The 25,680-nt window shown below is 56.2% G+C and overlaps 1 protein-coding gene across 2 annotated transcripts; it reads right to left on the minus strand.

The window, feature by feature from the left end:
* Positions 1–257: 257 nt before the first annotated feature.
* CARNS1 (carnosine synthase 1) lies at positions 258–24,946 on the minus strand. Of its 2 annotated transcripts, XM_039517942.1 has the most exons (10): positions 24,857–24,946; positions 19,450–19,468; positions 17,846–18,098; positions 17,445–17,534; positions 11,233–11,720; positions 10,635–10,833; positions 9,878–9,963; positions 8,779–9,010; positions 7,016–7,287; positions 258–3,864 (listed from the first exon to the last, which is right to left on the minus strand). In XM_039517942.1, the coding sequence occupies exons 2-10, from the start codon at positions 19,450–19,452 to the stop codon at positions 2,629–2,631; spliced, it is 2,859 nt and encodes a 952-aa protein (XP_039373876.1). In that variant the 5' UTR covers positions 19,453–19,468; positions 24,857–24,946; the 3' UTR covers positions 258–2,628. The 2 variants fall into 2 exon arrangements, with proteins under 2 accessions (XP_039373876.1, XP_039373877.1); XM_039517943.1 differs by lacking the exon at positions 19,450–19,468 and having other exon boundaries at positions 24,857–24,909.
* Between the last annotated feature and the right edge of the window lie 734 nt (positions 24,947–25,680).

The following is a 25,680-nucleotide window of genomic DNA, read 5'->3' on the forward strand; positions in this document are numbered from 1 at the left end:
GACCCAGGAGGGGAAGGATGGAGGGAGCTGGGGCCCAGGTAGCCCCAGGGGAATGGTGCTGTGGCTCCCATGGTGCAGGAGGAGTTGCTTGGATGGACCCTGCAGACAGGAGAGGCAAAGGGGAGGTAGCTGGCGGTGCCTCCTCATTTCTCTGCAGGCCACTGGCTCCCTCCACATCCCGTTCTTCCTTGGCTGCTGGATCTTCTTCCAACCCTGCTGCAGCTCAGGGTGCCAATAATGCCTCAAGGACCCACATATTTGCACATGGCATTTTATTGGGGAGGGACTACTTTGTCCATCTGCTGCCGGTTACAGAGGCAGCAGAAGGACACATAGGTGGGGAGTGTCACGAGGAACTCCAACCCATGCTGACAGGGGGACGGGCTTGCTAATGCCCCCGTCCTTGGGTACCTTGGCATGGTATGCCATGGCTACAAGCACCATGGTGATGTCACTTCCCATCTCCCACCCACCTCCCTCTGCCCTGGTTCAGGCCCTCTGCCCCTTTAAGACATCACAATTTCCAGATGCTCCTCCCCTCACCAATTATGTCATCATTCCCAATGATCTCACAATCTCTTGCTGTGACAGCAATAACACCAGTCAGGGAGGACGCAGCAGGAATCCATGGGCTCTTAAAGAGGAAGAGAACCTGACTAAGCTTCCTTTAGACCTGAGTCTTGCTTCCTTCTGCTTTTGCTAGTTTGTTATTGTAGGGTCACGGGAGCTGCACAGGCTGGTTTATTATTACGGAAGTCTTTCTAGGTGCCATGCACTGGTTTGTTATTGGAGAGTCACTCATGGACACTAGGGCTATGCATGCTGGTATGTTAATATTGTAGGGTCTCTCATGGCGCTGCACGCTGGTTTGCTTCTATAGGATAATTTAAGGATGCTAGGAGCTGTGCTTTCTGGTTTGATATTATTGTAGGGACACTCAGGGATGCCAGGGCAGTTATTGAAGGGTCACTCAGGCTGCTATGCACTGGTTTGTTATTGTAGGATCACTCGGGGATACTAAGACTATGTGCACTGGTTTGTTATTATTGTAGGGTCTCTCAGGGCACTGGGTCACTTATGACAGGGTCACTTATGGATGCTAAGGGCAATGCACACTGGTTATTATAGGGTCACTTAGAGGCACTGGGGCTCCACACGCTGGTCTATTATTGCAGGGTCACTCAGAGGCACGGGGGCTCAATGCTCGGGTCTGTTATTGTAGGGGCACTGGGACTCCAAATGCTGGTTTGTTATTGTAGGGGCACTGGGGCTCCACATGCTGGTTTGTTATTGTAGGGTCACTCAGAGGCACTGGGGCGCCACACGCTGGTTTGTTATTGTAGGGTCACTCAGAAGCACTGGGGCTGTATATCCACAGCCCTCAAAACTGCTGTGGGGTTGGGCCTGCTTTGTTAGTGTAAGGTCTTTGTCCTTCCCGGGGGCCAGGCCTGCTAGTTAGTTAGCATAGGGCTGCTCTGGAGCCCTGTTATTGCTTGTTAGCATGGCTAGGGTTCCATCGTCAGTGCAGACTCTTCCCGTGCTGGGGCTGCAGGCTCAAGGGGGTGAGTTCAGTGTCTCAGGTTCAGTGGCTTTGTAGGTTTCCTAATGAGGAGTTTGCATAGGGTATGTGTTATCGCAGGGTCCGTGCTAGGACTTGGCCCACAATTGTTTGTTATTGTAGGGTTGCTGACAAGCATGGGAGGGGTTGCATGCGGTGGTTTGTTGTTAGCTGGTGGGTTGCTGATGAGCTCGTGGGCAGGTTGCATATGGTGGTTTGCTATCAGTAGGGTTGAGTACCAGAGGGGTTGATTACAGTGGCTTGTTATTGTAGGGTTGCTGGCAAGGAGGGGAGGGGTGTACAGTGGTTTGTTATCGTAGGGTTGCTGACAAGCACGGTGAGGAGGTAGCATACAGTGATTTGCTAAGGTAGGGTGACTGAGGAGCATGAGGGGGGAGCAGGGAACATGCATACAGTTGTTAGTTACTGGAGGGCCACTTGTAGCCTTAAGTCTCCACTCCTGGAGGCTCCAGACCCTCAGTCCTTCCCCTCCCACCATGGCTGAACAGACACTCCAGAACCGAGCTCGTGCCCAGGAGACTGGGGCCCGTGACATACAGCCCTTCCCGGGGCTGGTGGCCTTGGTTGCGGGAGTCAACTGGAGGATCTCATTGGGGAAGAAGGGGGCAGGGAGGAGTCTGCAGAGAGGGTGGGGGACCCCTCCAGGGATGGGACAGGTCAGCTGAGGGAGGGAAACTAGAGGATCAGGATAGGGCAGCTGGGGTGGGGGGGAGCTGGAGGAGACCCAGAGGGAGCAGAACAGATGTCATACTGGTGCAATCCCATGTCACACACACATAGGTGGGCGTGGCTCTTACCAGAGATGACACTATGGGCCCCCTCCTGGGGGGGAAAAGGGGCAGATGTGGGTAAAAAAAACACACAACAGTGGGATACAGAGGAGCCACGTAATGCAAGCACCGGTGCCCCGGCTGGTGGGGACACACCAGGGAGGGGGAGGCCAGGGGGCTCCTCCAGGACCGGCTCTGAGCCCAGCAGGCCCTAGGGAGAATGGGGGGGAACAGGACAGAGGCAGTGGGGTAGCCCCCTCCCCGGGGGCTCCCTGGGTGCTATTTGAAGTGAGAGAGGAAGTGGGTGACAGGATAGTGGGGCGAGTCGATACCCAGCACCTGGCAGACACCCAGCAACTTGAGGCAGGCCTCGCGGCAGCTGGGGCTGGCACAGGCCACGTTGCAGTAGGGCTCTTCATATTCACGGGCAACGAGCTCATCCTCCAGCAGGTTGAGGCGGATGATGCCACGCTCATGCAGGGCCTGCAATGTCTCCACACTGGCTGTGGACTTGAGGGCCTTCAGGTGCTGTGACACCACGCACATGACACCCACCAGGTGGGTGCGTGGCTGGGTATGGGCGGGCAGCAGCGGGGGCACCCCACAGGCCACCATGACCGAGGCGAGCATGATATCCACACCGTAAATCTCCTGGATCCAGTCGCGCAGGTAGAAGCCGCCCATGCGGGGGTTGATCTCGATGAGCTTGGGCCCAGATGCCGTCAACTTGAGCTCCACGTTGAAGACGCCGTTGGTCAGGCCGCAGCCCAAGCAGCACTGGTAGGCGGCGCGCACCAGCTGGGCCTCGCGGTCAGGCGCCAGGCAGGTGGGCATGCTGGCCGCTGTCTCAGTGAAGTGGGGCACGCGGGTGGGCCCGTTGTCGGAGACGAAGGCGGCCAGCATGCGCCCATCATAGATCACAATGTCCACGTCGTGCTCAGTACCGGAGACATACTCCATCAGCAGCATGGCGTTGCCCCAGCCCAGCCCGATGCCTGGGTAATCCGTATCCTCCCGCAAGTCCCGTGAGATCTTCTCGAAGTGCAGGTGGCACTGCTGCACGTCCTCCACCAGCTTGACCCCCACGGCGCCCGCCCCGTACTCTAGCTTCATGACGCCGGGGAAGGAGAGATGGCGGGCAGCCCGCTCCACGTCAGCGTGGCTCTCCAGGTGGCAGCAGGGAACGGCATAGAGCGCCTCTGAGGCCCAGCCAAGCGGGGCTTCCTTGCGCCGGCGCAGCAGGTGTTGGTGGGTGCGGCTCTTCTGCTTGGCCACCCGCATGGCAGCCACCGGGCTGCAGCGCAGGCCCAGCTGCTCACACACCAGGGCTGTCAGCACCATGCAGTCGTCCCAGTAAGAGAGGCAGCCATCCAGGTGCAGGCCCCGCTCCCGCACCAGCGCAACCAGCCGCTGGGCATGCTCCTCGTCCCGATTGTGCTCCGTGGTATCATAGTGGATGAAGGTCTGCACCAGCTGCGAGGCAAAGTGGTTGGGGTCCGACTCCACCAGGTGAATCTGGAGCAGGTGTGGCGGGGGGGCACACAGAGAAGGAGGGCGGGGGGAGAGATGCAGAGAAATGGGAGAGAGACCAAACAGGGGTCACTAAGGACTGGGGCAGGACAGGCTCCCTGCCCCCTCCCCCAAGCACTACAAAAATGAGACTGTCCTTGGGGATGGATCCATACCCCACGGTGGGATGCAAATAGGGTGTTCTATTCATATCCAGAAACCCAGTGTGGGGGAGATGGAATGGTCCACGTGCATCCAGACCCCACTGGGGGCAGGAGATGGAGGAAAGGTCCAAGCATTTTTAAGAAGGGAGATGGAATAGTTCATGTGCATCGAGGGAGGCCCCAGGGCCGGTGCAACCATGGCCCCAGGGCCGGTGCAAGGATGTTTCACGCCCTAGGCAAAACTTCCACCTTGCACCCTCCCCCGTCCCCGAGCCCCCACCCTAAGGCGCCCGCGGCAGCTCCCCTCCGCCCTGAGGTGCCCCCCCTGCGGCAGCTCCCCACCCTCCGTCCTGAGGCGCCTCCTCCGGTCCAGCTCACCCCTGCTCCGCCTCAACCCTGAGCACGCCGTGGCTGCTTCACTTCTCCCGCCTCCCAGGCTTGCGGCGCCAATCAGCTTAGGCGCCGCAAGCCTGGGAGGCGGGAGAAGTGAAGCAGCCACAGCGTGCTCGGGGAGGAGGCGGAGCAGGGGTGAGCTGGAGCGGAGAGTTCCCCTGCGTGCCACCCCCCCCCCCTCTTACTTGCTGCAGGCGGCCCTCCCCGCGCTCCCCTGCCCCAGCTCCCGCCACCTAAATGCCGGCGGCGACCAGGGCGGCCGAAGATCCGGCCACCGCAGTCGCGGCCGAAGAAAATGCCGCCCCCCAAATCCTAGCGCCCTAGGCGACTGCCTAGGTTGCCTAAATGGTTACACCGGCCCTACATGGCCCCATGAAGTGGGGAGGAGAAACAGAACGGTCCATTCACATCCAGGCCCCATTGGGTGGTGGGGGGAAAAATGGTCTACTCTCACCCAGGTTCCATATGGTAGAGGGGAGGAAATGGAACGGTCCACTCCTGCCCAGGCCCCATTCAGTGGTCCACTCACACCCAGGATGGGTGGGAGGATATGGAATGGCCCACTTGTGTCATGGAGAGAATGAAATGATCCACTTGTGCCCAGGAGGGGTGGGACTGGGAATGGTCCACTTGTGCCCAGGCCCTGTGGGGTGCGGGGGAGGAGATGGTGTTCATAGGCCTCATGTGCCCAACCCCATGGGGCATTCCTGGGACCCAACGCAAGAGGAGATGGGACGTTCCGTCCAGGTTGGGGGGGCGAGTACATCTGCACATTCAACGCTTTTCACGAACAAGCCCAGTGTGGTTGCTTCCAGTTCTGTGCAGGGGCTTTGGGACGGGACCAGCCGCCAGAGGGGCGGGGCCAGCACTGACATAGAAGGGCACCCCAACCTGCCTAGGCTGGTTGCCACCCTGGGCACAGAGGACCAAATCCCAGCCTGGAACCAACCTGGAGCTGCTGTCAAGAAAGTAGAGCTGGGGAAGTACACAGGAGTGCCCATAGCCTAGGAAACTGCACTCAGCATTAGTGGCAGGGATACGGGGCTGTGCCATGGGATTCCTTTACTCACATCTCTGAGCAGAGTCAATTTGCTTGGGATTTGTGTGTGGGGCATTGGGTGGGGGGGTGTTCCTGAGAGAGCCATGAGCTGGCCTCATGAGATCTTTAACTCCAGGAGCTAACAATGTCAAGGCTGAGGAGGGGGATGTTAACTCCAGAACCTAATGATCATAGTGTGGAAAATGTAACTTCCCTCCCATAAAGTGTCCACTCTGGAGCCCAAAGACAGCAGCACTATTAATTATTCCACTGCTGATCAATTTTCCAGGAACGTCCTGTCATTCCAGGGCTGTGGGCAGAATTGCCCACTTTTCCCCCCTCCCCTCCGCTGGGGCTGGAGATGGGCCAGACTACTTGCTCCTACTTGCACAGTGGTGTGACACTGGGCTGGGATCAGACCATTCCATTACACAGAATGCAGCAACCATCACAGACTGTATTTGACTCAATTCAGTGTGGGGCTGGGACCTGGTTCTCCTCTGTCTGGGGTCAAGCACTCATCTCCCCTGCCCCACACCACTCCCATCCCATCCCTAGTATTCCTTCCCCGGCTGACATTCAGGCCCACCTCCCCACGTGCCCGGACAGCCTCAAAGCAGAGGCACGAGAGGGCACGGTGAAGGGAAGGGAGAGTGAGAGCTGCAGGCTATATGAATGGTCCCCAGTGATTTAAAACAGAGAGGTTCCTGGGGGGGAGATGAGACACCAGTGGGCCAGTGACCTGGGACTGTGGGCCAGATTGGCAATGGATCTGATGGTGGGTGGACAGCCAGGGGTCAGAGTTAAGGGGGCTCCCTGATGTGCCCCTTGATGCATTACCACCCCCTCAGTAAAGAGAGGTCTGAGCTGTAGCCCTAGGCGATAGAGCTGAAGTAGCCACCTGCACAAAAGTAATCATGGTTAACACTGGCTTATGTCCCTTCCAGGGCCTGCTCAGCTCCCAGGACTTGATGCTGCACACAATGGGCATGGAAAGCTCAGCACTCCAGAGATCCTGCCCCCAATCAGTTCCCACATTACCCCAGTGCCGGACCTCCAGCCCGCACCCTGACAAGGGTCAGGACAGACAGGACGATAATCCCCGGCTCACCCTCGGAGAAGCACTTTCCCATCCACTTGTGACCTGGGCTGTGCTGCAGCAGCCCCATGGCAGAGGCTGAGGTGCGGTTTCTCTCCAGCTGGGATGCAGGGGGGAGCTCCTTTGTGGCTGGGATGTGGGGAAGACTCGGGGGAGTCACCCCATGGCTGGGATGTCAGAGGGGGCTGGCTGGGATGCAAGGGAGGCAGTGAGGAGTACTCCCATGGCTGGGATGCTGGGGGCTGGCTAGGATGTAGGGGAGGGGCAGAGAGGATTCCATCCTGCAGTTGGGGTGTGGAGGGTACATCCCCACCCTCCTCCGTTGGCTCTGTCTTTCCTGATGCAAGCCATGCCATGTTGGGTCGGACCCATGGCTATGGAGAGCCATCTCCCTCGGCCCCGCTCCATGGCGGAGGGCGGGGGCTGCGCTGGGCAGCGTGGGGCCCGGTTTCCGCATCTTACTTTTAGCCCGTAGGCCCTGGCCGCCTCCCAGACGAACTTTTTGCTGACTCCTCCGGCCCCGATCACCAACACGTGCTTGCCCTCCATGAGGTGACACTGTGTACGCCGCAACATCGTCTCCACCAAAGGACGCGAGGACTTGCCCGCCGGCATCCCCACCGCCTGACCCATGGACTCGAAGAGTGCGCAGGTCTCCAGGCACAGCTGAGAATTCATCTCCAGAGCTATCAGCTGCAGCACCTGTTCCGACGAGGTCAGGAGGAAATCCACGCCTGCAATGGGAAACAGCCAAGTCAAGGAAACAGCCAGGATGGGTGTGCAATAGCAGTCAGGCCAAACTGGAAAGCACAACACGAATTCAGAGACCCTGCCCAGACCCCCACAGGAATTGCAGAAGGTGCTGGATCAAGCAAATTCATAGATTCCAAGGTCAAAAGGGATCTCTGTGATCATCTAGTCTGACCTCCGGTACAGCACAGGCCACAGAGCTTCCCTGAGCTAATTCCTGTTAGAATGAGAGTGGATCTTTCAGAGAAACATCCAATCTTGATTTAAAAATGGCCAGCGACGGAGAATTCACCACAGCCCTGGGTAGGGTGTCTTCTGGCCTTAAACTCTATGAAAATAAAGGGGGTAGAGAAGACAGGTCAGGGAACCTCTCCTTTCCCCCTCTCTCGTTATATAGGGACAGATCGATGAACCTGAAAGGTGGCAAATTCATAACTGATCCAAGGAAATACTCATTCTCAATTGCCCTGTGGGACTCATTGCCACAAGGTCTCAGTGTATCCAAAAGCTTAGCAGGATTTTTAGAAAGAGGCCTGGACATTTACCTGGCTGAGGAGACCATCCAGAGTTATGTTAAAAGGAAAATTTTAAAGTCTAACTCCTTAGAAAGTTTCACAGGGGTGGGTTATTCCAGAACACCCCCTAGGACAGGGGTTCTCAACCTTTTTCTTTCTGAGCCCCCCTTCCCAATGCTATAAAAACTCCACAGCCCAGCTGTGCCACAACAATTGTTTTTCTGTATATAAAAGCCAGGGCTGGCGTTAGGGGGTAGCAAGCAGGGCAATTGCCTGGGGCCCCACACCACAGAGGGCACTATAAAGCTAAGCTGCTCGGGCTTTGGCTTCAGCCCAGGGTGGTGGGGCTTGGTGCCCCAGGCTGCAGTCCCATGCAGCAGGACTTCAGCTTTCTGCCCTGGGCCCTAACAAGTCTAATGCTGGTCGTGCTTGGCGAACCCCTTGAAATCTGCTCACAGCCCCCTAGTTGAGAACCACTGCCCTGGGAGGCTCCTTCTCTGGCTGCTTCATGGCAAGGTGCGTGGGTATTGTCAGAGATGGGAAACCAGGCTAGATGGGCCACTGCTCTGGACATGCACGTGTGGCTACAGGCCTTTCTGAAGGTCCCAACTGGTCAGTGAATCCCTGCCCATGAAGGTGCCATCCTCCCCTGGTCCTGCCAAGGGCAGCAACGCCCTGACCCTTTAACAGACCATGGGCCAAAGAACTAGGGCCCGGTCCCTACCCCAGCCAGGCTCTTCGTGCTGGGGCAGTCGAGGGCAACTTTGGCCTGCGAGGGGGAGGGTCTCTGCTGGGGCTGAGGCAACACAGCCAGCTTCGCCCTACACCGCCCATTGTGGGGTGCACTGGGAGGGAACCCCTGCTCTGGATCCTCCCTGGCCGGATGAATAATGATCGAGTCCCTGTGAATCTGTGACTCCCCCTAAATAGTTAATGGCAATGATTGAGAAGGCAGCTCACCAATCACATCAGTCTGGGCCCATCGCCCGCCCCGCTGCTCCACCGACAGCCCCGCCTCCATCTCCAGGAAGGCCGTCATGGCGGCCTCGGCCTTGTGCTTGACCTGGGCACAGATGGCCGCAAGCTGGGCCTCATCTGTCATCCCCTGCTGCCGCAGGCCGCTCTCCAGGCTCTGGGGCACCATGGCCTGGTGCTTCAGGGGCTTATCAGCCCGTCCCACGCCGCACACCACCTGGGGGGGGGGAGGGGGGGAACAAAACCCGATGCCATGAAAACCCCGCACCTCCCCCCTGCCACCACACACAGTAGGAGGTGACTGTGAGGTCATCCAGTGAACAAGTTTGGTGCTAACCAACCAGATCCTTTGCTTGCCTCACTGTTCCAAGAGCCCTGATTGGCTGAGGCTCTTTCCTCCCGCTCAGGAAATGGAATGTACCATGTGCAAGAGTGGGTGGAGGGGGAACATGAGACAAAATAAACCCAGCCCAAAGCCAGCGGCACACTCTGCAGACAGGAGGATAAAGGTGAGCTTATGACCTTTGACCCCCACCTGGCCTGGATTCAAAGGTCACAAGTGACAATGATGATAAGGTTTTTCATTTTGAGATTTTTGCCCATCATATTCAATACATTGTTTTTTGGACCAAGTTAGTCATGAAAGGTTCCATATAACTTTACCCATTGCCCTGAGCCAGCCAGTCGCCCACCTGGGCCAGATCAGAGCCAGCACCCCCTAAAGAAGAAAGGCCCCATGCCCCATTCCCTGCCCTCTGAGCCAGGCATTCCCCCCACCCTTGGACCAGATTGGAGATGGTGCCCCCTAGAGGTGAAAAATATCATATCCCATTCCTCGCCCTAGCCAGTCCCACCCTCTTTGGCCTGGATCAGAGCTGGCACCCCCTAGAGGGGAAAGGCCCCATACTACATTTGCTTACACCCAGGGATGCTGCTGTATTTGTCTCTGTCAGGGCAGGAGTGATCACCAGCTTCTCACCGTATCAACCATTGCCCTATTCTGAGGCTAAGTGGGGGCATGGGACCCAGCCAGCTGCATTGGCAGGGCGGGGTGAGGGGCACGTATTCACGGCTGCCCCATTACCTGGCTCAGCAGAGGCTGGTCACCCCAGGATCTGCAGACGACAGTGCAGATCCGGATCGCCAGGTCAGGCCTCGGAGATGTGCTGCCTGGGAGGGGTGAGGTGAGGAGGGTCAGAGGGGTAGGAAAGGAAAGAGGGAGAGGGGGAGAGAAAGACCGATAGATAGGGAAATGGAGGACAGAGAGAGAGAGATGGAGAAAGAAATGTGGGGATGGAGAGAGGGGAGAAAAAAAGAGATGGGGTGGAGAAAACAAAGGGAAGGTATGGAGGGAACAGAAGAGAAAAATGAACGGCAGAGGAATGGAGGGGGGTGGAAGGAGATGGAAAGAAGCAGCAAGGGGGGCAGAGAAAGAAATGGCATCGGGATTCATGCAAATCAGCTGCACAGAGTGGTGCCCTCCATCCTGAGGGATTCTGGGATTCCGGTAGGGCCACCACCCACTGAATGTATGGCAGCTGTCCCCCACTGCCCAAAGGGATTCTGGGATTCCAATATGACAGTGGTTCCCCCTGCCCCGGGGCAATATGGCAGTGACAGCCACCCCAGGGGATTGTGGGATTCCCAATATGGCACACGCCCCTTCCCTCCTCATGTCCCAAGCTAACCCAACTGCATTCTGCTTTTTCCCAGATTTTGCCCCATGGCGCCATCTCCAAAGGCTGGGCCAGGGTGGGGATTGGAGGTGGGCTCAGTGCATCATAACGGCAGCAGGGACAGGTGATGAGGTGTGAGCCTCTCTGGCCAGGGGGGTCCCTTACTTGGGGAGGTGCTGTTGGGGGATTCGGGCTGAGTGAGGCGGGCAGTGGGGATGAAGGCCTCCAACAGGGCGCTCTCCTCCTCCTCCAGGGTCTCCAGCAGTGCCAGCACAGCTTGGAGCATGGCAGCCTGCTCCACCTTGGCATGGAAGGTCACAGCATGGGCCCCACTCCAGCGCCAGCCCGATGGCTTCACCACCACCTGCAGGGGGCGACAGCACACTGCTCAGTGGGGCCAACCAGGCACAGCCAGTGCCCCCAGCACTAGGCCCCTCCCATCCCTACCCATAGGGCTTCCCTCTCGCCCTTCCCCATGGATCTCACCCTCTTACAGTGCCCCCTTCCTCAGCTGAAGGGCCCCCCATAGACCTCCCCTTCTGGCTGTGGGTCCTGCCTCCCAACAGGCTCACCTGACTGCAGGGGTTCCCCCAACTCCTGGCTGTATGCTCCACCCCCAACAGACTCATCTGGATGTAGGGCCCTGCCCCCTTCCCTCGCCCCCAGCAGGCTCACCTGACTGCAGCCCCCTCCCAACCCAGCAGACTTATCTGGCTGCAGAGCCCTGTCCCCGTCCCCGTCCCCCAATTCCCGGCAGGCTCACCTGGCTGTAGGGCTCCATGGCGCTACCCTGCAGGAAGGCCTCGATCTCATCCTGGATGAGGTTCTCCTGGCCCTCCTTGCCGCTGAGCTCCACCATGCGGACGGAGCGCTCAGTGGTGACGTCCCGCAGTGGGCGCAGCCGCTTGAAGGTGAAGGCCAGCGTGGGTGGCACCCCCACCTGGGCCCGCTGGTCCAGCAGCTGGCGTGTCAGCAGCTTGTCCTCCAGCAGGCGGGCCAGCTCCCCCGAGCCCCCCGTGGGGCAATCCAGGTCACGTGCCAGCTCCCCCGCTGACTGCCCGTGCTCCTTGCATGGCCCAAAGGAGCCCATGAAGTAGGTGACACGGCGCGGGGGCGAGAACTCATCCAGGCATGTGCGCCCACCCAGCTCGAAGGAAACAGCCTTGGAAACCAGCAAGGACGACTCGCCGGGGTGCTGCTCAGAGGGCACCTTGGCCAGCCAGCTGGGCGACAGGCACAGCAGCATGTTACCTGGGGTGGGGGAAGAGATGTGGAGAGATGGGGAAAGGCAAGGGGATACAGAGAAATGGAAGGGGGAGGTCCATGGTGAAGGACGGGGGAGAGCAAAGAGGAGGGGGTAGAGAGGAGGACAGTCTGTTACCATTACATCACCAGCAGCCAATCAGAAAGCCAGAGAGCTGCTATTTATACAGCAATTAACTGACTTTCCTCTCCTCTCCCTACACCTCACAAGGTAGGAAGGTGCCAGCCTGTTTTGTACTTGGGAGTTCAGTAGGGGGTGCTCTCCCCAAGCACTCATTGCTTCCCCAATGCTCCAGCACCCCCCAGCATAGTATTATGGGGCACTATGCTGCAGGAAGCAGGGCAGGGTGCTCAACAGGGGGCGCTCTGCCTTTGCAGTCTATGCCCCCAATGCCCCAGTGCAGAACTAGGGGGCACTATACTGTAGAGCGTGGGGGGCACTCTCCCCTTGTACTCAGCACTAACTCCCACTAGGGGGCACTGTGCTCCTGGTGCCACCTTAAATAAGAGACACAAACCAAGATCTTTAACCACTTGTAGCACTCTGACATGTGGAGGAGTCAAACTCCCTTCATTGCATTCTAGGCTTCCCCTGTGGCTCTTGTCCTGCTGTGGGGTGGCTCAACAACTGCCAGACCCCAAAGGTGGCTGCACTGCAGGGCCATGAGAGGGACCCCCTGGACAGCATGTGTCAAGCAGCTGGATTCTCCCCAGCGAGCAAAGAAAGCCCTTGGAGCTCTTCCTTATCAATGACTGATGGGGCTGAGCTGCTAATTGTATTTCCCCACAGAGCTCCCACCCCGGGCTCCGGCTTCCTGTCAAGGGTAAGCGGCTTTAACAAAGGCAGGAATCATCCCGGGGCCAAAGGGAAACTTGAGCTGCTTGGCTCCAGTTCCCAGCACCCAGCGAGGGGGAGACCAGGCAGGCGAGTGCCAGGAATGTGGAACAACTGCTGACAGCCCTCCACTTGGGCCCAGGCTGGAGTCCTTCAGCCCAGGGACCTTGCTAGGACAAGGTTACAGCTGAGAGGAGAGGCAGAGCCAGAGCCAGTCAGGGGTGTAACAACAATCTTCAGCCTGCACAGAGAGCTAGGGGCGGCCAGACCAGGATTACGCTTGCTCCTGCTTCCCCATTCCCCCCTGCTCCAATCCACCCCACACACACACCAGCTCCTCCCTCCACTCAGCCCCCACATATCAGCCCCTCTCCCTCCCCATACACCATCCACCCCACATACACGCTGGCTCCTCCCCCACCCCCCACATACCAGCCCCTCCCCCATCTGTCTCCACCACACATACACCAGCCTCTCTCCCTACCCACCTCCCATATTAAACCTCCCTCTATCCACCCCCACACACAGACTATTCCCCATCTACCCTTATCCACCCCCTGCCCATGTCCACCCCCCTTTGCTCCTATCCATTACCCCCCACCCTTTGGCCTATATACCCACCAGCAACCTCTGATCCTAGACATCCTCTGGTTCCTCTGACCACCTCTCCCCCTATGCTGCCCTTGCCCTGCTCCTCCCCCCTTTGATTCCAGTCAGTTTCCTCCTCCCCCGCTACTGGGGGGGCAGGGTTCTTCATTGAGAGCACAGGAGAGAGAGTCCCCCAGCTCTCAGTTCTGGTGCCTGGCACCACCACAGCTGGGAGCAGCAATGGCTGGGAAAGCCCCGCTCAGCCCCTGCATCCCCAGGCTGGAGCATGCCCAGTCACTCTGTGGGGCTGACACATGTGCAGCCTGGCGGAGTGGATGGGATGGGGATGCTAAGTGAGGACGGAGTCCACAGAGGATTTAGCTGCCCAAATCCTTCCCAAGCACACGCACGCTCCGATTTTTCAAAGGCTGATAATTTGGCCAAATTTGGTTGCCTTCCCACAGGGCCAGCAAAAGGCAAGTCCCTGACACCAGGGCGACCTGTCTCTCCCTCCCCCCCCACCCCACCAAATTTCTAGTCCAAGCTCCAAAGCTGGGGGTGGGGGACTAGAGCATTTCAGAGAATTATTTTTTCACAACTTGTTCCCTCCCCTCCCCTAGAAATGGCTAAACCATTTGGGCTGAAATTTCCCCCCAAAAAACCAGCCTGAATCAGACACCCACCATGGAAGAGTTCTGCAACTGAAAACAGGGTCTTAGAATGGAAAGTATCAGGCAAACTTTTTAGGCAAGTGCTACTTGCTCCAGGGCCCTTGGCTGGGTCTCATGTAGAGCGGCTGCCCCAACTCAGCTGGGGAGCAGACCTGATCCAGCCATGTCCCTGTTTGCAGTGCCTCCAGGGCTAGGAACCCTCCTCACCAGCCAGATCACTGGGCCCTGCTTGAGGGGAGGGAGGGGAATCAGGAAGTGAGGCACCCAAGGGGGGAGGAGGAGCTGCCCTGAGCAGCCAGTGGGACTATTTTCTCAGACAGATTAACATGTATCTCTGAGGGCTGTGGATGCACCCGTGGAATAGGTCCTTGCTGACTCAGAAGTGCCATTTGAATAGAGAGATCCTGGCATTCAGTGCTACCCCTTTGCAGCCTCTCTGGACCTGCAGAGTCTATAAGCTCCACAGGGGCAGGCAGAGGAGCTGGAGTCAGAATTCCCCTCTCGAGGGGATAAACTCTCCTCGACGCTTGCATAGTTTGCAAATTGCAGTTAAGGGACAGAGCATCCATTTGCATACCTCTCCTGTATATATTTCCCTAGAACCCCTCACCTCACAAACAGTACATCCATGACTTTTTTCTGAACTGATTTTTACACCCTAATCTACCCACGTGTGTGTGTACATACACATACTGGTTTATATGCCCAATTATAAAGGGTAATATATATTTTTCCTTTGGCATTTATCCTAAGTGCAGTGTCCCACACACATTGGTGCTTATTTCTGCTGCTGCTGCCTAACAAAATGTGTAACACTTAAGAGTAGAACTGGACAAACTGTTTCGGCTGCTGCATTTTTGGCTGAAAAAATTTGATTTGGGTCAACATTTTGCAGATGTGTTAAATTTACCTAATTGTTTTGGTCAAAAAATCTTCCCTCCCCTGCTCAAAATTCCAAAATAATCAAAATATTTTGATTTTTTTTTATTAAATCACTTTTTGCTCAGAAACATACTTTGATTTTCTTAGAAATGTTCAAACAAATTAAATGTTTCATTCAGCCCCAACTAAATTTTTATATATATATATATATATTAGTTTACTGAATGTTTCAAACTTTTTTTCCAGACCAGCCAGCAAATGGAAAAATTTGTTATTCCCACAGCACTAATGAAGAGCCTTTGTTTCCTTTCATAAACCAAACAACACATAAGGAAATTCCTAGATTAAAAAAAATGTTGCTAACCCAGAATTTGGATGGTAAATAGCTCCAGTTGATTTAAATGGTGTTATTAGAACATCGTAGTTCAATTTTTTTTTTAAGTTGGAAAGTCAGGAAATTGGAAAGTTCAAGGAACACATCAAAAAGTCAATTCATAAATGGTCTCGGTTATTGTTCTACTGTCCCTATATCTTGACTCTGCTCCCAATGTAGATTGGGGGTTAAGCAGGCAGGTTTATAAGGGGCAGAGTTAGGATCAGAGGATGGTGGTCAGGATGTGATGCTAGAAACTGAGCTGAATTCTGACTGTGACACTGCACCCCATATTCTTCATAGAGATATTGTTATGGTATGGGTATGGCATAACTAAGATGTGTTATATGTAAGATGGGTCATGTGAGATATCATTGGAAAGGTTATGATGTACTGCATATGATTATCCTATTTGTATGCAAGTATCATTTTTGTATCTAAAGTTAGGAATATTGACTATACATCTGTACTACAAAAGTGTTTGCAGCTGGGGAATGCCCACTAGACAGAATACAATCAGTCTAGCTGGCTCCCTGTGAGGAAACGCCATTAGAAAGAACAACAGGTCTCAGAAGATGTTTATCACCCACAGAGAAGTCTTCCTGGGGACACTACAAACAACCTCTGACTCATGGCTGCTTTGACACTGCAGGGTCATGTGATCAAGTCATCTGGTACTGGATTCCATGATAGAATACCAGTATTTTTCCACTGGGGGTGTGAGAGTCCCGTCGTATGTAAAACCTATTTAAGGCAGGGGAGTGATATATTCAAGGTGGTTCTTCACTGAATTCTCACCCAGGATGACTGCTGGTAAGATCTAAGAAAAAAAGACTGAGTGGGGGAGAAGGACTGAGCCCAGGCTGGAAAGGTGTCTGGCCTGTGAAAGAAATACCTGGAGTTTTAAGCTGCAAGCAAGAGCAGCTCACCTTCAAGAATTTCTGCAATCTGCCTAAAACAACATTCTTCAGATGCATGGAGTGGGCTTTTACCCACGAAAACTTATGCCCAAATAAATCTGTTAGTCTTTAAGGTGACACTGGACTCCACGTTGTTTTTGTGGATACAGACTAACACCACTAGCCCCCTGATACTTGGTGAGAAATTATTACTTGTAACCAGTTTATTTAATAATTTAAGCTCAGCTTGCATGTTTGTTTTATTTGCTTGGTAATCTGCTTTGATCTGTTTGCTATCCCTTATAATCACTTAAAATCTCTCTTTTGTAGTTAATAAACTTGTTTTTGTTTTCTCTTAAACCAGTTTGTTGAATTCATAACTGGGGGGTGGGGGGAAGCTGTGCAGATCTTCCTCCACAGTGAGGGAGGGGGCAAATTTCAATGAGCTTATGTAACCCACCCACCTCCTGGGTGTGGTGTTCTGTAGTGGCACTTGAGACCACTTAGAGAGCAATTAATGAGTCTGCTCTACAGCCTTAGCTAACAGCCAGGTTAGATTATGCGGTAGAGGCTTGTGCACTAAGCGCCAGAGGTCCCAGGTTGATCCTGCCTGCTGATGACTGGGCTCTGTTGGCATTACACTTATGTTGCATAGTTCTGTGTGTGCAGCACACGATACAATTTTGGGTTTACACTCCATTAGGGGGGTGTACTTGAGTGCTGGGCAATTCCCTAGCTGAGCTTTCCCATGCAGAACTGATCTCAGTGTCTGGTTTTGTCCCTACTGGTGTGTGTGTGCTGGAGGAGGCTTTAGGGCCTGGCTCAGCAGGACAGTAACGGAGCCCAGGCTGGTGGGTCTGGCAAGCTCAGTAGTACCCAGTACATCAGGTGGCACCCCGGACGGGGCGGGGGGAACCCATCACACTGACATTTTCAAGTAGATAATAGGTTGTTACAAGAAGGAGGGTGAAAGAAAAACAAACAAACAAACAAAAAACACATTCTCCTTAACCTTGGATAGGACAAGAAGCAATGGGCTTAAATTGCAGCAAGGGTGGTTTAGGAAAAACTTCCTAACTATCAGGGTAGTTAAGCACTGGAACAAATTGCCTAGGGAGGTGGTGGAATCTCCATCACCGGAGGTTTTTAAGAGCAGGTTAGACAAACACCTGTCAGGAACGGTCTAGCTATTAGTCTTGCTGTGAGTGCAGGGACCTAGTTTAGATGATCTACTGAGGTCCCTTCCAGTCCTACACTTCTATGATTCTTCTATGATTTTGGGTTTAACACCATAACATCCTATATTTTATTACAGTCCCCTGGCTGTGCCAGGGTTGGTCCCAACTGAGCACGTCAGCCTGGGTATTCAGGGCAAATGGGGCACCGAATTCCCACCCATTCCTTGATTTAGGGGGAGGGGGAAACTCACAGCGCATGGGCAGGGATACAGGATGTGGCACTCACCTGGGCACTGGGAGCTGCCCTCTAGCAGCACAGACAGGTACGAGGTTGGGGATCCCAGGATGCAGATGGTTACATCCCCCGAGCTGAACCCTAAGAGATACAGGGGAGAAATTAACCACTTATTCCCAACAATGGCACTGTGCTGCCCTTTAGGCCTTGGTGCTAAGGGATGCCATGCGGCTGCCCTTCGTACCCCAGCCGTGCCCCATCTCCCAGCCTGGTGCTAGGAGGTGCTGTGATGCTGCCGCCCTTACCCTGACCATGCCCCACCTCTCAGCCCAGCACTAGAGGGCGCTGTGCTCCCAGATCCCCCTGGGTTGGTGCCACAGGAGGGGTTTCTGTAGGGCAGTGCTGTGGCCCCAGCATGCGAGCGATGGCACCCTGGGTGGGATGGCATGCACCTGTTCTGGGCTCCTTGGTGCGGTCGACTGTCTCCGGCAGCCCCTCCTGCTGCAGGGTGCATTGCAGCAGGTCGTAGTAGTAGGTGGTCCAGGCGTGTGCCTGGGTGTCCTCCGGAGAGAACTTGCAGTCCAGAGACACGTCCTGGCGCCAGGAGGGACACGGGGGGCTGAGCGATGGCAGGGGCTCCTGCTCAGCCCAGTCCAGCTCCTTCAGGATCAGGGGCTGATCTGCATTGATCTGATCCAGAGCCAGCTGCAAAAGAGATGGGGATGGGAGTGTGAATCCTGGCACTAGTGCCCTGGGGCGCAGATCCCCCTGGAGGCCAGGCTGGGAGTGTTAATCCTGGTGTCCCAGGGCATGGATCCCCCTGGGGGCGGGGCTGGGAGTGTTAATCCTGGTGCCACCCTGGGGATGGGTGTGTGAATGCTGGTTCTGGTGCCCCAGGGCATAGATCCTGCTGGGCAGGGGCTGGGAGTGTGAATGCTGGCACCCCAGGGCATGGATCCCCCTGGGGGCAGGGCTGGGAGCGTGAATGCTGGTGCTGGTGCCCCAGTGCGTGGATCCTCCTGGGGGCAGGGCTGGGAGCATGAATCCTGGTGCCCCAGTGCGTGGATCCCCCGGGGGCAGGGCTGGGAGTGTGAATGCTGGTGCTAATGCCCCAGGGCATGGATTCCGCTTAGGAGCAGCATGGCTCTGGCTGGGAGTAAATCCCACAGGGTGGGTGAGGCAGGTGCCAGCTGCCTGGAGGCAGCAGAGGCCATGGCAGGGGTGGGTTTTCAAACAAAGCATCTCTTTTTCCTCCCCAAAGGGGGCGGGTCACATGGGGCTGGAGCTAAGCGGCTTGAGGAACAAGGCTGTAAACAGATCAATCTGCCTGGGTCAGTGAGCTGGGGGAGGGAGGCAGGAGGAGAAGTAGGGAGAAGGGGAGAGATTTCTGCCTCCTGCTGGGACACCCCACTCCCCTCTTTCTCCACCCACACCCAGTGCAAGACCTCCCCAGAGCTGTTGTGCAACAGTGCCCAGGCACAGCACAGCTGGGGCTTCAGTGCTGTGATCTTCCCCACAGCATGCCCAGCCAGAGCCCCAGTGCTGTAAGCTTCCCCACAGCAGTGCCCTGGGATTCCTGGTGCTGCAGTCTTCCCCACAGCAGTGCCCTGGCAGTGCCACCTGGATTCCTGGTGCTGCGGTCTTCCCCACTGCAGTGCTCAGCCAGACCCTCATGCTGTGAGCTTCCCCACAGCAGTACCTGGCAGTGCCCAGCCAGACCTTGGTACTGCAAACTTCCCCACAGCAGTGCCCAGACAGCAGTATGGCTAGAAGACTCCCACACTGTTATGGTAATTTGCAGGAGTCTCTCCATGTCTGAGGGAATCAGACACCATTTTCCCCTTTATTAGCACTGGTACAGCAGGGCCTGCTTCAGACCTCCCTCCTCCCCAGCTGGACCCCCCCCACCCCACTTCCCTGCCTCCAAATCCTTCTGCTAAGCTCCTGGGGCCAAGGACACTGGCTCCCACTCAGGACTAGAGGGCCCAGAAGTGGTTTTTGGTGACATGAGGCAGGACAGGGGGCTGGATGGGGAAGAGGAGCAGGACAAACTCACCATCCTGCCAGCAAAGAAGCTGCAAGAGAAAAAAAAAAGAGAGAGGCACCAGTTGCAGGTTTCCATGGGCAAGGGGGAGCAGCCTGTCACCCCATCTTCCACCCACAGGGGATACCAGTTGCATGCACTGCTCAGCCCTCATCCAGCATTCACTGCACCCACAAAGCTGGGGCAGTTCCAGTGTCAGGCTCCTGCACCCACTCCTGAATACCCGAATACCACTGCTAGGATAGCAGGGGCTGTGGATCAGGATTGAGGGGCACCAGCATTGCTCTGTGTGGGGAGCCCAGGGCTGGGATAGCAGGGGCTGTGGATCAGAATTAAGGGACACTGGCAAAGCGGTGAGCTTTGTGACCCCCGGGTGTTTTAGCTGAGCTGCCCCTGCTCTGAGTGTCAGTGCCTCCTGTCTGGGCCCATGTCCCGGCTGCTCGCTGTGCAGTTCCTCCTAGCCACTGAGCTGAGACACTCCGAGGACAGAGTCTGATTAAGCTAAGCCCCTCAAACCCCTGGTGCTGGCTCAGCAGGGGCTACAGGGCCCCTCTCCCTAGCCCCACTGGCTCAGAGCTCCCTGCCCCTGGGATGTTGCTGAGGAACCAGTTTCCCCAGGCCCCAGGATCCCAAGAACCCAGGAGTCCGAGGCTGGTGTCACACCCAGCTGACAAGGCAGGATCGTTCCTCATGGGAGCAGAGCTGGGCCGGTGCTTCGGCCTCTTCCCTTGGGACAGGGCAGAGGAACCATGAGAACGAGAGGCTGAATTTATAGCACGTCCCTCACTTCCCTGAGCCAGGAACAGAACCCAGGAGTCCCAAGCCTTGGCCATCAGCCCATCCCTCCTTTCTTATCTTTTCTCCAGCAGCTGCCATTCCCTTGCTCTTCCCAGCAAAGCTATTCCAGGGCAAACTTCTCCCCCACACTCCCTCCTACCCCTGGCGGTAAGGGAAAGGTCAGCTGTCATGTGTAGCTCCTGGGCCAACTGACTGGTCACTGTGGGGCTCTTCTCAGACAGTCCCTGCCCTTCACCCACAAGGCACCACCCCCAGGGCTCTGGGCTGGAGCTGGGACACTGTGGGGATGCTTTGCTGCAGAGAATGGGGCGGTGTGCCATGAGATGCTTCCTTTTGGACATATACCACAGCCCTGTCCCCAGGGGTCAAAGGTCCCATTTGGACACAAGTGTCAGAGGGGTAGCCGTGTTAGTCTGGATCTGTAAAAGCAGCAGCAACGAGTCCTGTGGCACCTTATAGACTAACAGACATATTGGAGCATGAGCTTTCATGGGTTATGCATCTGACGAAGTGGGTATTCACCCACGAAAGCTCATGCTCCAATACGTCTGTTAGTCTATAAGGTGCCACAGGACTCTTTGCTGCATTTGGACACAAGTTGAGGTGTTCTGGGCAATTCCATTCTGCCTCCTCAATCCCCCCCAGAACCAGTCCCGGATGGTCTCTCCCCATTTCCTCTTCTGCACAGGTGTGCAATGGCACTGTGGGCTGTTAATCAGTGCCAGGCCCCACCCCAGAGGCAGCTACACCTCAGCACAGGGTAAGGCATTCCCTCTATACACAGCTGCCAGGCTCCATCCTAGAGATGGCTGCACCGCAGCACCTAGTGAGGGACCCCTGCCATGCTCATAGCACACCTCAGAGGGTGTAAGGGGGTGAAGTCATGGCTGGAGCTTCCCGCAGGGGCACAGGCATACCCGAGGTGACGCTTCCACCCCCAATGGGATTAACAGGGACATGCAGCTCTGCCAGGGGAGGGTGGGAATCCCATTACTGGGCATCCCCTCCCTCCCTCCATCTGTCTCATTCCCTTGCTCCCCGCCCAAGAAAACAATCACCGGGGAAAGGGATGAAAAATGGATTACGTGAAATTAAATCCGTGGCAGAGACAGCCCCTGCCCAGGAAGGGGCTGAGGGGACACTGGGGATCAGAGCAGAACAGAGAGGACCAGGGCAGAGACGTCCACTCCCTGGAACTGGACAGGATTGGTGGGTGGGGAGGGGGAGGCAGGATGTTACCTCTCTCCTCTACGGGGCCCATGGAGCCAGTCAGTGCAGCAAGGACAAGATGTGGATGGACGGATTCCTGGCCAGATGGACACGGCATCCCTAGCCAGGCCTTACGTTTCCCCATCCTTACTTCCTGGGGCCTGTGAGAGGCCAGGGCTGTGGGGGAAGCTTCAGGCAAAGCACCTTAGGAGCAGGGATTGATCTGACAGTATGGGAACCCCTGAGCCGGAATAGCACGCCCCAGCCCCAACCCGGCTTAGCAACATTGGAGTAAGAGGGAGGGCCTGGAATCAGGAGGATCCCTCCAGCACACAGCCACCTCTACGCATTCCCAGTCTGGCTCTATCTGTGCAGGCAGGACAAGCCCCTCTGCCTATGCAGTCCCTCAGCCCTACCATGTGCCTTTTCCTCACTTCCGATCACTCCCATGCCAAGTGCCACAGCACCAGGAAGCCCCTGCCAGCCAAGCGAGAGCAGGTGCCACCAATAAGTGGACCACAGGGGGCCAGTGACACCCCATCCTGGGCAGGTTGTGCCCTCCCCCGCTGGACAGAGGCCCAATCCGGTGACACTTGGCCAACCCCTGGCACAGCTTGCCATGCCCGTGAAGCCACATGGGGCTCTGCCCAACAGCAGCTGGGATGTTAAAGTGCCTCTCGCTCTGGAATCAGAGTCCCGGGCAGCCTTGATCTGTGCAGAGCCCCATGAGCCAGTGATGGTGTGGTGCCAATCAACATCAGTCCATCGGAGCCAATGGAGCCAGATCCCCAGCTGGCATCAAAATCAGCATCACTCCACTTGAGTCTGTGCCCACTTGCAGCAGCTGACACTCTGGTCCCACATGTTACAAACAAACAAACCCGCTCCCACGTCACCGACGCCACCTGGAATCACTCCCAAGGTGCAAGTGTGCGGACTCCCCTCCCCCTCACCTCCAATCTGTGGTCACCCAGTGCTGGGACAATGACACTTTCCCCTTTGTCTAGAATCCCTTTCCCTCCCTGCTTCCCTTTGCTATAGTGTTTGGGTTGCAAGGCCGTAGAAGGGCAGGGGATTGCAAATTCATCTCACATAACTGGTGGAACTGGAGTTTAATTATAGGAAACAAGACACATTATTCTGGAGGGGAAGGACGGGTTTGTGCTGAAGGGGTAAGGACGCAGGACACCTGTGTTTAATGCCCAGCTCTGTCACTGCCTCCCCTGTATGACCTTGAGCAAGCCCCTGAATGGTCATGCCTCTGTTTCCCCATCTGCAACACAGGGATAATGATCCTTTATTTAAATTGTAAGCACTTCAGGGCAGGTGTTGTCTCATTTTGTGCCTGTGCAGTGCCCGGTGTGACAACAGAGCCCCAACCTCGGTGACTCTATGTCCGTGTGCAGCACCTGACACGACAGGGGCCCAATCTCGGTTGAAGCACATACGCGCTACCGTCATACAAATAATACATTGACATAGAAAAGCATTTTGTTTGTTCTGTAAAGAAAATTTGCATTGGGGATCAAATTGGAACCAACTTTAAAGAGCATCCAATTTAGAACTGGAGTTTGAGATGTTGAAAGTCAAGCCAGGAATAAGCCTCATAACTTCTGAGAGCTTCCTGGGAACTGGATGGCTAAAGACATTAGTCAGCTTTGGAAACCACAAGCTTGACTTCAAAACAAGCTCCTTTTTTATCATCACAAACCCTGATGCCAAGGGCTAGAAAGAAATGGCTGTGATTCCATCACCCTTTAGGGTTATAAAGATTTCCCAAATTCCATCAGAGGGGATAATTCTTAGGCATTATAATCTAAGGCAGTGTTTCTCAGGGACAGGAGGGCACTCTATGGGAGAGCACAGAGAACTAACCAGGAGCCCAGAGTGTGGGCAGGGGGAGGGTTATGACAGACCTCAACTGTTCCCCAGTGTCCCAAAATTAATTTAAATAGAAGTCTCCAGCTGGTGTGGGTGAGAAGAAAGATTCTAAAATGTGATCTGAGGAGAAATGACACCTCAGTAACTGCCTGAGTTTGCACAGAGCCGAAGACAGTAGCTCTGAGAGCTACGAACTGCCCCAGTGTGACCGATGCAGCAGCGTTTGCCTGAATCTGCAGACAGTAACTCTGAGAGGCATGTCATGTCCCACTCATTTCAGGAGTTGCTAACTCAGAGGACGCTTTCAATTTTGACGCTTTTGTGGCAGCTTCCTGCTTGCAGCATCTGGGTAACATTGATTTAAGGCAAGGAGAGTAATGACAAAGTGCTGCATGGCTACACTGACTTGTTTTCCACCCAAGGCCTGTCTGCCTGCATCTTCCAGCCCCATTCTGGGCTCTACAAGTGAATCCCTCATTAATACACTCCCCGGTCAGTTGGGGTCACTCTTCACACCAGGGCTGCTCCTGAGGATCAGAGATGTGTTTACATTTAGCAGCCCAGTGGAGATGGAGGTGACTCAGCGATGCCAGAGCCAACGCACAGGTGTGTGGAGCTGAGTGGTGCCAGGTGATAGTTTGTACGCCCATCCCACAACCACAATCTCCTCTTCATGGGTAGAGCTCTGAGGCAGGGGAAGAGATCTGCCAGCCCAGAGCTCATGGCAGAATTGGGGCCAGGATCTGTCCCTAGGCTCTGTCCTACCCTGACATCTTCAGCCAGATGCAATCTGCACTATGTGCAGCTCTAGTGCTGTTATTATAGAGAGCCACCGAAAGACAAGCAAGGAACACAGTGACTGGAAGCGACAGACCCCTATGGGCACGGGCCGATCCCCACCTCGTGTCAATCACCAAGGCGCCATTGAAATCCGTGCTGATTTCTGTGTCAACCATGCACCCGGCTCAGGGGAGGTGCACAGGGACCTCACAGAGAGAGCAGAACCCCCCAGAAACGGCTCCGCCTGGCAGAATGTCCGCTCCAGCTGGGGATCGGCCCCAGCGCAGCTGCGCGCCACATTCTCCCCAGGAATCAGTGTGGCGATGTTGCGGGAGGGGAAGCTCCCGGGGATGCAGCGAGGGGCCTGGGAAGCTGCCAGGCCGCAAGTCCCCGGGCTCACTGCTCCCGCCAGCCCCGGCGTGGCCCTGCACCTGCTCCCGACGCGGCTAGGGCAGGAGCCCCGACTCCCTGACACTGCGCCTGCCCTGCGCCCCGCCACCCGGCCCGTCTCGCAACAGGCTGGGCTGGGGAGGTGACCCGGGCAGCTCCGTGCCGGGATGCTGCCTGCGACCGCAGCCCCTAGCCCAGCTCCTCCCCGCTGCCCCCAGCCCCCTCAGCCCTCCCGGCTCCCCTCAGCCCCCAGCCCAGCAGCCGGGGCACCACGACCCCCAGACAAAGCGGCTCCGGCCGGTGCCTCTCCCCGGGTGCGGTGCTCGGACTCCCCATAGCCGGGCCGGAGGCTCTGACCTACCCCCGGGCAGCAGCGGCTCCCGATCGGTGGCGTCTGGCTGGCGGCAGGAAGGAGGCGGCTGGCGACGTCTAGAGATTAAGGCAGGCGGGCTTTATATAGCAACCCAGCTGGGGCATGCCCAGTGCGGAGCGCCCGGCTGGCGAGTGGGGAGCGAGAGTGCCGGGGGGCCGCGCCGGCTATTGCCACGGAGCGCGGGCTGTAAGTGCGGTGCTGGAGCGTGAGTCCCAAGGAAGGAGTGTGCAAGGGGGCAGAGTGGGACTATCTGGGAGTGAGTGTACAAAGGGGGCAGAGTGTGAGTCTCTGGGAAGGAGTGTGCAAGGAAGGGGACAGTGTGTCTCTGGGAGTGAGTGTACAAGGGGGGCAGAGTGTGAGTCCCAGGGAAGGAGTGTGCAAGGAAGGGGCAGAGTGAGAGTCTCTGGGAGCGAGTTTGCAAGGAGGGCAGAGTGAGTCCCAGGAAATGAGTGTGCAAAAGGGGCACGAGGCCAGCCTGGACCTGCCCACGCCCCACCCCCATCATGCCCCCTTCCCTGCCACTGCATCCTCGATAAACACAGGGCAGTCACCGCCCAGAAGCTTTACCACCACAGGGGCAAGGTGCTGAGTAGTGCCCTGCACCCCTCCAGAACATCAAATCCACCTCTGTTGAAACCACTGCAGGACTAAGGAACATCCAGTTCTGCTACCTTAACTCAGGGGCGGCGTTGGATGCTTGCAACTCATGCAATCGTAGGGGGCCCTGAGGCAGCGAGGGCCCCCCCATGAGACCAAGATGCTGCCCGCTGGGCATCAGTTGCTCCGTCCTGCTCAGTGCCATACAGGGCTCA

The sequence above is a fragment of the Mauremys reevesii genome, unplaced genomic scaffold (genome assembly GCF_016161935.1).
Source record: "Mauremys reevesii isolate NIE-2019 unplaced genomic scaffold, ASM1616193v1 Contig2, whole genome shotgun sequence".
Taxonomy (NCBI): domain Eukaryota; kingdom Metazoa; phylum Chordata; order Testudines; family Geoemydidae; genus Mauremys; species Mauremys reevesii.

Coding starts and splice junctions, on each gene's coding strand:
- CARNS1 (XM_039517942.1), bottom strand. Junction 10,834..11,232: donor CCATGGAGCCCTACAGCCAG/GTGAGCCTGCCG, acceptor CGCCCCCTGCAG/GTGGTGGTGAAGCCATCGGG. Junction 9,011..9,877: donor ACCAGCCTCTGCTGAGCCAG/GTAATGGGGCAG, acceptor CCCCCCCCCCAG/GTGGTGTGCGGCGTGGGACG.